Source organism: Miscanthus floridulus, chromosome 4 (genome assembly GCF_019320115.1).
Source record: "Miscanthus floridulus cultivar M001 chromosome 4, ASM1932011v1, whole genome shotgun sequence".
NCBI lineage: Eukaryota > Viridiplantae > Streptophyta > Magnoliopsida > Poales > Poaceae > Miscanthus > Miscanthus floridulus.
The window spans coordinates 122,421,798-122,439,491 of NC_089583.1; the positions used below are offsets into that span (position 1 = coordinate 122,421,798).

A 17,694-nucleotide genomic window follows, 5' to 3' on the forward strand; every position below is an offset into this window, starting at 1 on the left:
TATGTTACAATGCATCTAAATCGTCTATTTGTGCAGAGAATATTGTGCTCTAGAATACCAGTGCCTTGTTCGCTTGGTTGATAAACCATGACTGAAAGTATTGTTGGTTGATTTGTTGTGAGAGAAAAATACTGTTCGTTGGCTGAAAAAGTACGGCTTATAAGCCAAGCGAACAGGGCACATGATCATGGAAAAATGTCGCCCAAGTCAGACATTTATAGTTTGGGTATTATAGTCAAGGGGCTAGTGACCGGAAGTAAGGAGAAGCCCAGTATTCCTAAAGTAAGAGTGATTAATCTCACATTGGATACCCCTTATTACTTTTGACCTTTAATATCTTTGAGAATATACTCTCAAAATCCTTCACATTTATGAGGTTTCACCATACAAATCTACACATCTAGCTTGGATGTCTCCAGACTAAGTTATTTAAAAAGGAATATTGGTATCTGTAGCTTTTATGGTTTGACGACCAAATATTTGATCCCAAATGGTATTCGATCCATGCTTCTCCTAGCGTCCACTAACAGATCTAATTTTTCATAGAGTGCGAGATTTTACAAGGGGTTACATCCACAACATTTGTTTCAAAATTTTGCCACATTATGGGTGCGTGGATTTTCAAGGAAGTTTGCAAGAAAAGAAATATAACTTGTAGAAAATGGGGAGTTTGGCGTGCTCCAATGGGGGCTTTTTTTTCCCCCTTAACTGATGATAGGCACTTCGTTTGCGAACAGGTACTTAGAAGGTGGAAGCACAGGTGGAATAAATCAGCAAATAGGACGCCGCCATTGTTGTGGTACAAACAGGTGAGTAAATGCCTCGAGTTATCTATAAGGTGCACAGACACAAAGCCAACAAATAGGCCTGATATATGGGATATAATTTGTGAGCTCAACAAAGTGGACAGTGGTTCTGATGTCAGTGACGCTGCTGAGTGGCTTGAGCTGGAGGGTATGATTGGAGTTGAGCAGCTCGAAATACACTTACCATTCCAGCTTAACAAGAAGATATATCATGCTCTATTGAGCTCAGCAATAATGAGACAAATGGTTACGACTTTGCCTTCATGATCTCGACGACTAGCCTACGCCCATACTGCATGGAACCAGACAGGGGCATTGTTCCACTAGGATCCAAGTGTAGCATCACCATAACATTGCAAGAACTAGAGAGGGAACCGCCACATGATTACTGCAGGGATGAGTTCAGCGTGCAGAGCACCAGAGTGTACGGGAACCATGCGTCGTCTATGGATATGGATATCACGCAGGACGTGTTCAATGAAGAGCCAGGTAAAGTGGTTGATAACGTAGATTTGATAGTTGTTCTAGACGTGCCACCATCTTCCACAAGTGACCAGTGACCGAGGCACATGTAAATTATATGCACACTAGGGTAGCTGAGTCCATGCATTGTTGTTCTGTTCTGTCAGCTCGCTAAGCTGATGTACTGTATCATTTTTAGTGATCATGTAGCTGTTGACATGACAAATGCACACATAATACCTGTATGATTTCCTCGAGGTCACTGATCATCATGGTGAGCCAATGCAAGCCTTTATGAACAGCAGAAGAATACTACTTTCATGCGAGCACAACAACGAATTATGCTACCTCCGTCCGTTAAAGAATATAACTCTAGTTCACTGATCATCATGGTCCGCCTCGGTCATGACTCGTCTGCATTACTTTCAGTAGATCTGAAGTTCTGAACCTTAGGCAGTATGACCACCAGACCTCACAAGCATTAGGAAAATCAGTTGCCAACGGAGTTGCAGCAAGGGCAGTCACAAACCCACTAAGTCAAGAGAACCAACTACTTCCTCCGTCCCACAACAGATGCAATTCTAGCCCCTACACAACTGTAACAAATATTTGCCAAGTAGTATATACACATCTTGGCCATTGCAAAATTTGAATGAATCAGGATCCAGCAACAGTTAGAACACAGAAGAAATGTACACTTGCGCCGACAGACCTAAGTTTTTACATGCCGCTGCTATACACCTACTCTTTGCTCTTCTACTGGTCACTGGTCCGATGTTCATGAGCACACAAGCACTCATGCACCCCCTCAGCTCAAAAGAATACCCAGCCCAGTATCTTGGATCCCTGTGCTAGGGGAAGAAAAAAAAACTCATCAATTCTGTACACGGTTGCCGCGGAAAATGGGAACATGTCCCTCCAAATCCTGGTAATATGATCTAACCAAGTCCTAGCCAACCTGCGCTCTGGCCTTCATCTGTGCCCTCGTACCCCATCATACAATGCTGCATGTACTGCCAGTGAACAGACTGGCTGCACATACTCTTTGGCAGCTGTGGCAGCCCAACCACAGATATTGTCACATCTGAATGCGTGCACTTCACCGTGCCATACACATCATTGGTGATGTCTTCCATGAAATCTTCTTTCAGGGAGCTAGTGTCAACCTGAATGATTCTTTCAGGGATGAGGCCCCAGTAGAAGACCACGTTCGGGTCACTGTCTGTATGATCAACTTCCTCCGAGGGGCATGGATCACACTCAATCCCAGCCCTTTCCAGCTGCGGAACCAAAGGAAACTTGACTGAGTTTGTATGTTCTTGTTCAACATTTCCAGCAATTAAAGAACCATGCGCATTGTGCAGCAAAAGCATGAGGAAAGAACAAAACAGTTGCATCAATTAGTACCTTCAGAATCAGGATACGGAATCGAGATTTCACCCATCCAGCCCAGTCTCGTAGCTCAGCAAAAGTTGGCGCACATAAAGCAATGCGAAGAAACTGTTGATATTTCTGATCATATGGAAAGGGTTCAAAAAGCCAGGTCCACTGGAAATCATGCCTCAATGGATCCTGAAACAAAGATACATGGACTTATTAAGTGATCAAATATTAGCACCCAAGTATTTAATTAAGTGATAAACAGCCATGCATAATCATTGAAAAGAAAATACAGCATACTGCAGAAGAGACAATTTTTAGTTGTACACTCAAAGCATACTTGCAAAAAGGGGCTGGATCCCCTTGCCACCAACCAATTTCCCAGAATAAAACTGCAATCTCACTTCCAAATGATCATGCACACTGAAATTTGAATGGATTACAAAAATGGTTTAAACCTACAGCGAATCCAAGAAAATCCATACACAAAATGGACAGAAATGAGGGAAATCGGGGTCGGTCTCACGTGCCAAGGAAGTACAGACTAACACTAGAGTGAAAATATACTAATTATTTGAACAGGCATAATGTTAACAAATACACAAGAATGCTTTCTCTTTCATAATTCCGTACAGAAATTTCTAGTTATGCATTAAGCATTGAGAAGCAACAGTCCCAGTGCTCTTGAATAACCATCCAAACTAAAAACAAATATTCTAATTTAATGTTAGAATAATGTTCGCAGTGCTCTTGAATAATGTTAACAAATGACTCCGGTTTGGAAATTAGATTCCAATGAACTTTAAAAAATCAGACTTTCCTTGACTTTAATTTAATCTATCCTTTACTTCAACGATTTATTTGTGAACACCAAAAAAACTTAAGTTGATTTTAGACTCACCCTTGTCAAAGCATAACCACGTGTAAGTTCCTCTCTTATTTTTTTGAAGCTGCCTTTTGTCACATTGGACACACAAAACTCTGGCGGGGTACAAGGCATCACTATGGGCATGAGACGCCCCTCTGAATGCAAGCAGGTAGTTGGCTCATCATGTAGACTTACTGGAACTTGCCAAGGCCAGTGAGCAAAAGTCTGAAAGAACACTGCGAACAAACCATTGACACTGGCATCCGGAAATTTCCGACAGACATAAGCCGCAAGGATCGCTAAATGAATCCCAGCAAAGAAGCCAAGATACTGAATGACATAGCACAAGAAGCACATTGTTAGACCAAAATGATGACCTCATGTTCATATAGCTGGACTAAAACTGAACAGTTAGCAGAGAAAATTAAACCACATACATGACAATGAAGTCCTCTTTTCCTAGCCCATAGTTTGATGCATCGCAACAGAGCTTGAAACTTCTGCATTGTATTTCCAGTAAAGTAAAATTATTCAAAAAACAGACTTTGAGAAAAATAAACAAAACTTAAAGCGTCTGGCAGATATTATCATAATGAGCAAGTTGATATCCTCACAGATCAACTCAAGACAAGAAAGCAATGAAAATGAGGATCTTAAAAGCAAAATTATACGAGTCCGAGGGGAAAACTCAGAAAAAGCAGAACACGGCTAACTGCATGCTGATCAGAGTAAATTCAATGGGCAAGATAAAAATGTCATGCAAGTAAATTCATTAGATTAGTTTTTAACCTCTGCATTTGGTACTAGCTGAACAATTTGTTCATTGACACGAACTCCAGATAAACTCCTCCAGCTCCGTGTGTCAATTTTCTGTAGTAGTTGAGGGCTAAATGTATTTATAGCCTGCAAGAGCAAGTGAAGTCAGGAGGACTTGGACTGTATTGGGTGAAGAGTATGTCAAAGCAGAAGGGCACCAACGTCAAGATATTCACACATGGTTCTAATCTTGTATAAGTAATAGCAATCATAACATGAATCAGTTGGAAAGATCATAGTTTTGTGATGTAGAATATCCAGAAGAAATGCAGAAGTAGTGTAAACAGTTATGACCTAATCTATTAACTGGAAAAATCACACGGGATCCAGAAGAAATGCAGAACTAGTGTAAACAGTTATGACCTAATCTATTAACTGGAAAAATCACACGGGATTACTACATAGTTCTGATGGCGGTTGACTGATATGCCGCATGTTTAGCAAGCAAACATATCAAAGATAAGGATAAGATGCAGTGACAGTGAAACCATTAATATTAGAAGGTTAATCCATTCAATAGCGCTACAAACAGAAAGTTTAGTCATTTGTCAAGAACATTTCGTGTTCTTTAGAAGATAATAATGTTTCCATGTTGAATACTACCACACAACAACCGACCACATGAGAAGTAGAAAACACATATAACATGGGATGATAGTATAAGAAGCATTACAAAAACAAAAAAAAACAAAAAAAACCCGGAAAAAGTTATGGTATCAATGTAATCTGCTTGCCTTTAGTGCATCAATAACAGGGAGCTGGGCATATGTGAAATCAACTGCAATCCCAGTGAATCTAAATCGCATCAAGGGAACCTTAGCCTTCTCAACAGTTTGCAGTTCTGATACTTCTGATCTGCCCTCAAGAATTTGTCTCAAAACAACAAAGAAATGGTACTACAAAATAGACAGGAGTTATTATGTCGACATTACAAATCAATATCGAGTCAGAGTAAAGATACGAAACAGAAAGAACCATACCCACCTGCAGTGTTGCAATACAAGGTCCAACGCAAAGTACATCAATGTCAGATTCAGGTCCATGAGCCTTGAGAAAGAGAAATAAAGATTAGTCAAATCCAGTGGAGATGTGTCATCTTAGATGCTACTTTATATAAGCATAGACACTAATTTCCATCCATAGACCCTAAGCTTGAAGAGCAATGGCAACAACTCATCTCTATAAACTTTACAACTCAAGTCTAGAAAAGGCCAATGTGTTCGTTCAAAAGAAAAGGGCAGTGGGGGGTGGGGTGATGCAGCTGCTGATGCTTTCCTTTTATTCGGATTCATGGAATTATGTCATAAGCAGAAACTATGTCAAAATAGAAGATAAAATAAAACTGTGCTGGGCAGTAACCTGCACATTGCAATATCCACAATTGAGGAGGGTGCAGTAAAGCTATTTGGAAAAAAAAAATCAGATAATCTGCGATCATTTTATATCAGCACTACCCAAGGGATGCACTTATAAGTTATAATGTAGGCTAGCTTAATAAAAGACAAAATATGTTAAGCATTGAACCTAGGATATATATAAATAAAAGAATTCAAAACATGAAATTGGGGATATCCCTATAAACAACATGAACGAGGAACATAAACTGCGCAACAATTCAGACACATCAAAAGTCCAAATTCACCTATCTCTCACTTAGCCACAATGTGTAATAACCGCATGTCAACAACATGAACTACAAAGAACAAAGTGCGCAAGAATTCAGAAAAATCAAGACTCTAAAGTTCTGCGGCTCTTGCTTACCCCTAATGTGTAAGAACCGTATGTCAAGATCGTAGCCGTGGCCAGCCCCTGGGGCACACTCTGCTCATAGGCCACCGCGTCGGCCCAATGCATCACTATCTGAGAGAAGCGCGAGAACACAACAAATCAGGAATCCAGGTACGGGCGTACGCCGTACGGCACAATCACAAGATGCTTTCTTTGACCCAAAACCCCAAGGCGCCGAGCCGCATTACCTTCTTGAGCTCTCGGATCACCTTCTCCCTCTTCTTTTCATCCTCCGGCGACGGAACGGCCCCCTCATCCTTCAAGAACTGAGAGCGCACGAATTAGTCGGAAAGAAGTCGGAAACTCGGAATGCGAGGGGAACCCGATCAAGATTGAACCTCCGGGGCAAGGCTCACCTGAACGAGGGAACTGCTGCGGCGCTGATCCACGTCTGCGAGGAAGCTGGGGTCGGGCTGGAGCTGGATGACGATCGGGGCTGAGGGAGGAAGAAGAGGGTACACCGCAGGCAGCGGCGGCGGCGGCGGAGGGGTCGGCGCTAGAAAGAAGGGTAGGGTTTGGGGCTCTGGATAGCCGGCGGCAGAGGACGTGTCGAGGAAGCCCACAGGCGCCAGCTCCGGGGGAGGCGGCCACCAGGGGACGGGCGCGACAGCTGCCATGTACGCCATGCTCATCACCGGCGACGGTCGCGGCGGACGAGGAGAAGCGGAGGCGAGCAGAGAGGTTTCCGGCTGTTTAGGGAGATTGTTGGGTTTGGGGAGCAAGGCGAGAGAGGGGAGGGGCAAGAAGCCGCGAGCGTGGAGAGGAGGGGGACGACGACGAGGCGAGAGCGCCAGAACGGAGCGGCGGTTATATATGTCGGCGGCTCGCGGATTTTTGTATTTTGGTCCTTTTTTAAAACATTTTTTAGAAAAAGACCACTGCCAAAACGTTTTCTGAAAATAGACCGTTTTTAGGCGTCTTAGGACATGACGCCGAGGTATGAGGGTCGGCGTCGACTGACACGACGCCGAGGTCTTGCCACGTCACGGACGACCCCGGTCGACGGCGACACGGTGGCGCATGGGGCCCACTACGTCGGCGTCGTGTTAGCCAACGCCGGAGGCCGAACCTCGGCGTGTAGTCTCACCACGCCGAGCTACCTGTTCAATGAGATTCAAAACTCAATTCTACCCCAAAAACGCGACTGAACATAAATTTTTGTCCTTTCGTATCTCCTGATCTGTTTAGTTCTGGCACAAAATGTAGTAACAAAAGTTGTAGATCTATATGAGTACTACAACTTTTCTTTAAGGTTCAAAGTCTTATTCGGTCTGGTTGGAGAGATACAAGGCTCCAAAGTGGGGGTACTTTAAAGCAGGCACTCTAGTCGAATTATGACACGTGGTTATGGATTACTTCTCGATTTCATCCTTTTGAGCATGAGTATATCTATAAGGCCTCAGACGAAATGGTTGAGTACCAGGAACCAATGGAATAGAATGAGTGAGAGACCTTGAAGGAGGTACACCAGAAGGTTCAGCAAAAAGATCATGAAATTGATCTACCAGTTCCAAAATCTCAGCAGGAAGTGGGGTAGCAACTACAGTTGATGAACTATCCACAGAGTACACTGCAACTGCACCCCAAATGGCTTCATCCGTTTCCATAGCAGATAACTGATTGACAGTAACCTCAAGAATCTTGAAAAAAATCCTCCTGAATACCCTGAAGCCGAATGGTTATTCCCTCATAATCAAACTTCAACCATTTGTGTTTCCACTCAATTTGCATTGGACTAAAGGTTTCCAACTATTCCATACCCAATATGGCATCATAACATTGGAGAGGTAGAATCTTAAAAGTGGTGGTGAATAGAACACCCTGAGCAGACCAGGAACAGTTGATAATTTCATGAGTGCAACTAATCTAGATCCATCAGCAACTTTCACAGTCATTAGATGAGGCATAGGAGTCTAAGGTTGCAACTGAGATGCAAGGCGCTCACTAATAAAATTATGAGAGCTACCAGAGTCTACCAAAATAATGGACTGCTTTTGTTGAATGTAAGCGTGCAATTTCAAAGTATTAGCTGCATGAGTACCTTGAGCTGCCTGAGGAGAAAGTGCCATTAACTCGTCATCATCAGAGTTAGAAGGAGCAGAGTGTGAACTGTCTTCAGCTGCTGCAATCAGATTCCAGACCTCTTCAATCATATTAAGGGGTACTGTTGTGGGGCATTTGTGCTGAGGACCCCATTTTCCCGAGCCTTGCGATAAGTCATCAATGCTGAAAGCTTCTCATCAGGTTAGTGTTGTGCTCCTTAGTAGGGTCTGGTGGCCCAGTCTTGCCCGGTGGAACAGCATGTCCCCCAGTAACAGTAGCAAACTTGGTAGTATTCTTTTGAGAAGAATAATTGCTCAGCCGTTTAAAATCACCAACAGCTGGTCCAGATAACACCTCTTCCTGCAAAATGGCAAGGGAACTCGCAGTATCTAAATCTTTGGGGCGGTGTAAAAAGACAACAGCTCGAATTTCAGGTTTAAGGCCATCAATAAACTTGCTAGTCAGAATAGCAGGGTTCACTAAAGGATCATGAGCAAGGAGCTGATGCATAAGGTCATCAAAAAGGGTTATGTATTCTAAGACAGTGCCAGTTTGCTTGGTATGGAAAAATTGACGGATGAAGTGATTGAACTGATATCTGTCAAAACGCTCAACTACCAGTTTACAGATCTGATCCCAAGTGCATTGTTTCAGGTTTATTTCAATGGTCTGCATCCAGAATGCGGCAGGACCAGAGAAATTGATAGTAGCAAGCTTAACCCAATTCTCAACAGGAATACCATATAGATCAAAGTAAGTGTCACAACGTTTGATCCATAATTGGGGACTAGTACCATCAAACTTGGGAAAATCTAATTGAGGCATAGCTGTACTCATATGGTAACAAGTACCACAGCGAAGTAGACTTGAGATCGTTGAGTTGCTGGCGAAGATCGTCGACGCAATCGCGCAGATCAGCTAACTGACCGTCGACTTTGGGTCACCAGCGGTCGAAGTCGGCCTTGGCGGCAGTGAGCTCCGCCACCGAGTCGTGGACGTCGTGAAGGCGACAATTGGTCTCGGAAATTCCCTTCGATTGCTCGTCCAACTTGGAGAGAATGAACGCCAACTGATCTTCAACCTTCATCGTAACTTGCAGGCGGGTGCGATGTTCGTGAGCCAATTCTTCGATCCGGATTCAACTGCCGACCCGACAGACCTCGGCTCGGACCTATGAATTCGCGCAATCGACGCCGAGGCAGAGACGGGGATTACAGTCGCGATCAAGGCAGCGAACGGAGGAGGATCGAGCGAACAAGGCGGAAGTGGATCGAGACGAACAGAGGCGAGGCGGAAGTGGATCGAACGAATCTGATACCAGATGTAACACTACTATATAATGGATATGGTGGATTTAGGAGTGCATTAGAACAACGAGTACTTGGGTCTGATACAGAAATGGTGGAATTGGAGGTCGTTGGCGTATTCTCGAGCCGCAGCTCGCCGCCAGTTTGCCGACGCCAACCAAGACGGGTTCGAGTTTTCCTTCTCACCCTCTCTTAAACGTTCTGTTACAGCTGTTTCACAGCAGTACTCTAGACGCAGCTGGGCTTGGGCTACTTCTTACAATCTGGGCCGGTGACGCGCGGATTGGACTTCTTGACGCGCTTGCTTCTTGGGCCAACCTTAGCGGAGCTGTTGACAGGCCTTACCGTGACATTTTCCTTCTTTCTTCCAAGGCTCCCAGCAAGTTATTATAGGCATACTTTCATGGCATGATATGATGTCCAAAAAGTAACAGGAGATAGCATCAAATTATGGGGATCGGAGACGGAGAGATCGAGTACTAATTCTAGCTAGCCTTGCTTGTGTACGTCGTCCATTGTGATGAGTGGCCCACAAAAGCAAGACCTGCACATCATTTCTTGACCTGATATTTTGGAGGTCGTCCATTTCTTATTATATTTACAGTGGCTATATTGTCATCAAAAGGCATCGGCCGGATTGAAAATAAATAATATATATATGCAGCCGGATAAGGATTAGATAGCTCCACACAACTCCAGTCAGATGCATGCATGATGGATGAGAAAGGTTTCAGCACAGTTAGGACATGGTGTTTCCCAAAGCACAGGCAACGGACCAGCCCACTCACAGGGTAACGGGCCCCTGTGTAAGGGCGGGACATGGTGTTCGGGGGTTTTTTCGGCCTGCGTGAGAAGATCTTCTTCCTTAAGCACAAAGTTGCGGGGGCTGTCTGCCCACCGTAGGCCGAGTTTTTTTTTTAGATTGAGCTGGTAGCCAGCTCTAACCATTGCGAAATATATAGCGCGTTATGTATTTCCAAGAAATATATATAATATAGCACGTTGCTTCCTTCTCCTTTCTCATACATGTGACTACGTACTGTGTCTAGATTATTGCGTGTGTCCGTGTGACAAGTAACTGGTGAAGTACAGGAGGGAGCATGTAGCTTCTGGCTTGTCCTCGCTCATCGTCCTCGTCCCAGCAAGGCGACGCAAATAAACGCATGCGAATCACACGCATGTCGTCCTACTCCTACTCCTACAAGCATGTTAGGCCTGTCAAGACTCATCAGCACGATGCATATGCTATTGCTAGCTGAACACACATACTGATGATCTGAATTTTCAAGGGCAGCAACAGGATCATGCATATACCTAGAGGTAATAATGCGGAGAAGGAAAGAGACAGGGATGATTGACGCAGATGGCGAAAAGGGTCGGATCGGAGGAGGGTTTATAGGTCGGGAGGTGGAGAAGGTCCCTCCACTCGCCTCTCCTCTCTCATCGCATTGTCCCTTCCCTTCCTTTTAATCATGTGTCATGTGTGGTGAACACAACAGAGACAAGCCACCTAAAGATGGGGACTAATGGGACTTGGATTGGATTATTGGATGGATAGATATATGTGTGCATGCATGGACCATTTATATTTATATATATTTATTTAGGTCAGCAAGGCCGGCCGTGTTTCTGCAGTTCGTTCGTTCGTTCTCTGCATGTAGCTATGCATGCAGACTTGCATCCACAGCTAGCCACTCCTCTAAATTGAGCTTTACTGTGATGCTATTTTGACCGGTGTTGACCAATTACTTACAATGCTTTTATGGAGTTGCACCTTAAATAAAAGTTGAAGTTTAAGTGGAGTACAACAAACTTTGTTTTTGGACCAAGAGCTAGATAAGCTTGTAAGAAAGTCAAAACGAGCCCTAAAGTTGGAATCCATGACTGTTTTGGGGAGCTCAAAATTTGGCTAAGTCTGGATGACTGAATTCAGGATTTCAGTTTTCATGTACCCCACTTTGGAGCCTTGTATCTCTCCAACCAGACCGAATAAGACTTTGAACCTTAAAGAAAAGTTGTAGTACTCATATAGATCTACAACTTTTATTACTACATTTTGTGCCAGAACTAAACAGTTCAGGAGATACGAAAGGACAAAGATTTATGTTCAGTCGCGTTTTTGGGGTAGAATTGAGTTTTGAATCTCATTGAACAGGTAGCTCGGCGTGGTGAGACTACACGCCGAGGTTCGGCCTCCGGCGTTGCTGACACGACGCCGACGTAGTGGGCCCCATGCGCCACCGTGTCGCCGTCGACCGGGGTCGTCCGTGACGTGGCAAGACCTCGGCGTCGTGTCAGTCGACGCCGACCCTCATACCTCGGCGTCATGTCCTAAGACGCCTAAAAACGGTCTATTTTCAGAAAACGTTTTGGCAGTGGTCTTTTTCTAAAAAATATTTTAAAAAAGGACCAAAATACAAAAATATCACCCGCGTGTTGTTGATCGGCGTGTTCGTTGCTTTCCTGGTCCTGCGGGATGCGGAGGGGGGTCGGAATGCTATTTGGGATTCTTTTCTTTTCTTTTTTATTTAAAACTTATTTAAAGTTCAAACCCAGCTATCTGGTTTTAAAAGTGCATCAACATATATAACCGCCGATGGAGGTTGATGCACTGTTAGGCCTCGTTCGGTTACTCTGCAACGCGATTTCCAGTTAGAATCGTTCACAAATTTGTATAAAGTTGATGAGCAGGAATAGTTCTCGGCTCCATTCCTGACTAACCGTTCAAACCATCTTGAAATCCGACGGAGGTTTTGACGGTTGAAGGACGTCTTATGTCTAGTTTAATAATAGTTCAAGATTGAAAATTGAACTGTCTTGTAAGTTTGAAGTTAAAAAAATGGACTTTACCCATTTCATTATATCTACCATGAACTATATTGTGCCTAGGTTTAGAGAGCAATTCATGTAGTCTATAAGTTCTCTAGGGGTGTATTGGTTTCCCAGATGCCGCTCGTGCATAGATTTCCATGAAGAAGCGTGTTTGATATGTTGTATGTGAGTCAGGGCCTGTTTGGTTTCTACAGGACCTCCTAAAACTCCTATCGCATTGAATGTTTGGATATATGCATGGAGTATTAAATATGAACTAATTATGAAACTAATTGCACAACTTGCGACTAATTTGCGAGACGAATCTTTTAAGCCTAATTAGCCCATGATTTGACAAAATGTTGCTACAGTAAACATGTGCTAATGACGAATTAATTAGGCTTAAAAATTCATCTCGTAAATTAGCCTTCATCTATGTAATTGGTTTTATAATTAATCTATATTTAATGCTTCTTATTAGTATCTAAATATTTGATGTGACATAAATTTCAGGAGTGGCTAAAGAACCAAACACCCCCTCATACTCCACACATGCAATTATCATCTAGTTTGGGGTGTGCTTGAAGATATCTGCAAATTGTGCGTGTGCATGGCACTTGTGTTTTCGGTTCGGGATTAACTACTCCCTCGGTCCATAAAAAATGTAATTAGAGGATCTGTGACAGTCAAATGAGTTCAACTTCGACCAAATTTATAGTAAATAGTATTAGTATTTATGTCTCTAAATAAATTTATTATGAAAATATATTTTGTAACTAATCTAATGATATTTATTTTGTATCATGATTGTTAGTACTTTTTTAGATAAATTTAGTCAAAGTTCAAACCGTTTGACTTTTCAAAAAACGAGAATTGTATTCTTTTGTGGACGAAGGCAGTAACTTATCACGTGATACTGAAACAATCGTGCGTATTTGCTCCGGTGTAATTACTGTAGGCAGCATCCGTCGGACCAGCGGCCTCTCATCTTCGCGGGAAAGAATATGGTCTGCCGCAAGTACAACGAGAACAAGTTGATCCGCCGCAAGCACTACGCATGCACGGTGCACGCTTCTATGGTTCTGATCTCACCTAGCATGCGAATGTTTGATTGATGATTGTGAGGGTGAAATGGTTCCATAATAATTACCTAAGAAATGGCCACCATCACACCATTTAAAGTTTCTTAGTTTTGCCATTTTGGGCAAGGTTGAGGTCAAAAGTGTAGAACTTTGACTATACATGACTTCTAAATATTTCGTTCGACACTAAGACAATGTATAGATTGTTCCTAAAATGTACTTCAATGTCTTTATAAATACTATTGTCGGATATCGTTATCAGGGATACCTAAAACAAGGAGGATAGCGCTTACGCTGATTTCCCCGGATGGCTCGAGACGTATTAAAAGGTCTCGAGCGACCCCAAGGCCGCGGGTTCCGTCTCGTCCGACCCCTCGGGTGCGGGCTCCGTCTCGCCCGACCCTAAAGCCATGGGCTCCAACTCGCCTGACCCCTTGGGTTTGTGCTCCGTCTCGCCCGACCCCAAGGACGCGGGTTCCACCTCGTCCGACGGGGACTCATACCACCGCCAACCACTCCAGATCCAAGCATATGGGTCTGGATCAAAACTCTGATATCAGAAAAGAGGTTGGCACGCCTCAATGTAACCCCTGGCCATGACGGGCTATACCTGGCGATTCACATCAAGAACAGTATCGGGCGTGCCGGTACTGTTCTGCCTAATCCTCATACGGACGCTGACAAACACGTCAGTTCACCACGACGTCTGTCGGGACGGAGTGGAACGCCATGACCGGCAGATGACGCCTGCGCATGGCGCCAGCGACGAACAGGGCCGCGACGTAGAGCCGTCCCTATTGACATTTATAGGATCAGCGGGACCCGCATGAAGGAGAAGGACTCGGCAATCCTAGAAGCCTTCTTCTCTCTCTTGTTCTTATCCTTTTCGTCCGCTATAACCCACACTTTCCCTTCGCCTATAAAAGGGGAAATAGGGCGTCCCATGAAAGAGGGCTGGACCACGAGATAAAAACACAAGAGCACGACACGAGCACATGGCTGAGCGGCGATCGAGCTCTCAGCACCCGTTCACTCCTTTCATCAGAGACTTGGGATCCTTTCCCTCTCTCGCCTGTTTGTAACCACTACTGCAAACGAAGTGCCGGTAACACGAGCAGCAGCGAACTAGACGTAGGGATGTTCCGCTCGAACCAGTATAAACCCTTATGTCCTTCAAGCACACCGTCTGAGCTAGACGCACAAATACAAATTTACTCGTCGGTGGTCCGAAAACACCGACAGTTGGTGCGCTGAAAGGTCCTAATATGGCTAGAGGGGAGGTGAATAGCCTATTTAAAAATCTACAAACCAACTAGAGCAATTTGATTAGTATAACAAATAGTGAAATACAAACTTGCTCTAGCTCTACAGGGGTTGCAAGCCACCTATCCAACAATTCTAGTTGCTATGATCACTAAACACACAATTTGCTATGTCACTACTCATTAAAAGCTCTCGCACTTGCTACACTAAAAAGCTCCACTAGATGAACTTAAACTACAAAGCAAGCTCTCAATTCTAGCTACACTAAAGAGCTTGCTACAACTAGTTTACAAGAATATAAATGAGTGAGTAGGGTGATTATACCGCCATATAGAGGAGTGAACCAATCACAAGATGAATACTAAGCCAATCACCGGGAGAATACCAAAGGGCGAGAGACAACCAATTTTTCTTCCGAGATTCACGTGCTTGCCGGCACGCTAGTCCCCGTTGTGTCGACCAACACTTGGTGGTTCGACGGCTAAGAGGTGTTGCACGAACCTCATCCACACAATTGGACACCGCAAGAACCTACCCACAAGTGAGGTAACTCAATGACAGGAGCAATCCACTAGAGTTATCTTTCAGCGCTCCACCGGAGAAGGCATAAGACCCCTCATAATCACCACGATCAGAGCCAGAGACAATCATCAACCTCCGCTCGACAATCCTCGCTGCTTCAAGCCATCTAGGTGACGGCAACCACCAAGAGAAATAAGTGAATCTCACAGCGAAACATGAATACCAAGTGCCTCTAGATGCAATCACTCAAGCAATGCACTTGGATTCTCTCATAATCTCACAAAGATGATGAATCAATGATGGAGATGCATGGGAGGGCTTTGGCTAAGCTCACAAGGTTACTATGTCAATGCAAATGGTCAAGAGTGTGAGCTTAAGCTGGCCATGGGGCTTAAATAGAAGCTCCCACAAAATAAAGCCGTTGGCTCCTTAGTCCACTGAAAAACGGGGCAACCGAACACGCCGGTCAGATCGACCGGACGCTGCACCCCAGCGTTCAATCACGTGATGTGTGCCATGTGGCCCCTGCTTCAAACGCTGATCGCCCGATCTCAATAGTCATCAATAGATTTAAGTTGTGACCGGGCACGCTGTTTCGAAGTGACCGGACGTAGGACCCCGGCGTCTGGTTGTTTCCAGTAAGGTTCCATTCACGACCGGACTCACCCAGTGTCTGGTCACACACCGTCTCCTCTATATGCCGCCACATCAGCATATGTCACTCTTCGCGCCAGCGTCCGGTCATAAGATCGAGACAGCACGCTCACTGCTGCTACTAACCAGACGCAGGACCCCAGCGTCCGATCATTGTGTGACCAGTGTCCGATGTATTCTGTGAAACCCTATCTTTTCTGTATAGGGCACCAATAGCACTGTCAGACTGTCTACACTCTACGGGCAGACACTCCGCTGGTGGAGTTTCAAACCCTAGCTCTCAAGTGCTAAACACAATGTGTATCACTTTTGTGCATGTGTGTTAGCATATTTTCACAAACCTTTTCAAGGGTGTTAGCACTCCACTAGATTCTAAATGCATATGTGTCGAGGACCGAATACCAGGGTACCCAAGGAGGAGGAGCTAATAACCATCAAACGTTGATGCTTTCGAATAGATAAGAACGCAACTGCACTTCTTGCCCGAATGGCCAAAGGTTGGCTTCGCCTCGCCTAACCCCTAGGGGTTGGCTCCACCTCGCCCGACCCCTGAGGGCTGGCTTCACCTCGCCCGACGTCTAAGAGTAGGCTCCACCTCACCCGACGTCCGAGAGCAGGCTCTGTCTCGCCCAACGCCAGAGAGCAGGGCTCCGCCTCGCCCGATGTCTAAGGGCAAGCTCCGCCTCGCCCAACGCCAGAGGGCTAGGTTCCGCCTCACCTAACGCTAGAGAGCAAGGCTCCACCTCGCCCGACATCCAAGGGCAGGCTCCGCCTTGCCCGATGTCTGAGGGCAGGTTCTGCCTTGCCCGATGCCCGAGCACTGGGCTCCGCCTCACCTGACGTTCGAGGGTAGGCTTTGCCTCGCTCGATGTTTGAGGGCTAGACTCCGCCTCGCCTGACATCTCGGGCTAGGCTCCGCCTCACCTAACGTACGAGGACAGACTCCGCCTCACCCGATGTTCGAGGGTAGGCTCCACCTCACCTTGAAAGGATCAAGATGCCCAAGAGGGGGGGTGAATTGGGCTAATTCGAAATTCTCTTGCAATAAACAAATCCTACGGATAGCCCAATTAACCCCTTGTGCCTAGAAAAGTGTTTCTATCAAACTAATGCACAACGAACTCACCACCTATGTTCCAACCTTACTCAAGCAAGCAATTCTATGGATGTAAAACAAGTATTGAATTGCTCAAAGTAAATACTCAAAGTAAGTGCTCAAAGTAAATAGGGAGAGAGAGGAACGCGGCGATGTTTTGCCGAGGTATCGAAGAGTCGCCACTCTCCACTAGTCCTCGTTGGAGCACCCGCGCAAGGGTGTAGCTCCCCCTTGATCCGCGCAAGGATCAAGTGCTCTTTACGGGTTGATTCTTCGACACTCCGTCGCGGCGAATCACCCAAAGCCGCTCACAACTTGAGTTGGGTCACCCACAAGCTCCGCCGGGTGAACACCAAACTCCCAATCACCACCAAGCCGTCTAGGTGATGGCGATCACCAAGAGTAACAAGCACGAACTCTCACTTGACCACGTGAAGCCTAATGAGAAGATGGATGCACACTTTGCTACTCTTGATTTGCTAGTGAGGCTACTCTCTTGGATTCTCAAATCACAAACACCTCACTAGGACCTTGCTCTTCTTGGCACTCACAAACGTGTTTCTCAGCTGTTGGAATGAGCAAAAGTTGCTCCACTCACGAGTGGAGCTTCTATTTATAAGGCAGCCTGAAAAACTATCCGTTATGAGCTTCTGCGGGGTGACCGGACGCTCCGGTCGTGATGACCGGACGCTCCGGTCAGTTCAACCCACGAACCAGTTTTCAAGTGATGACCGGACGCTGCCAGGGTCCGGTCAGTACCGACCGGACGCGTCCGGTCGCTCTTGGATGCTTACTG

At 45.2% G+C, this 17,694-nt stretch overlaps 1 protein-coding gene across 1 annotated transcript; it reads right to left on the reverse strand.

Annotated features, from left to right (window-relative positions):
* Window positions 1–1,875: 1,875 nt before the first annotated feature.
* LOC136552950 (nuclear poly(A) polymerase 3-like) lies at window positions 1,876–7,076 on the reverse strand. Its single transcript, XM_066544525.1, has 10 exons — window positions 6,477–7,076; window positions 6,309–6,386; window positions 6,094–6,192; window positions 5,317–5,379; window positions 5,067–5,228; window positions 4,306–4,419; window positions 3,954–4,016; window positions 3,550–3,846; window positions 2,676–2,840; window positions 1,876–2,548 (listed from the first exon to the last, which is right to left on the reverse strand). The coding sequence occupies exons 1-10, from the start codon at window positions 6,750–6,752 to the stop codon at window positions 2,207–2,209; spliced, it is 1,659 nt and encodes a 552-aa protein (XP_066400622.1). The 5' UTR covers window positions 6,753–7,076; the 3' UTR covers window positions 1,876–2,206.
* Window positions 7,077–17,694: the final 10,618 nt, after the last annotated feature.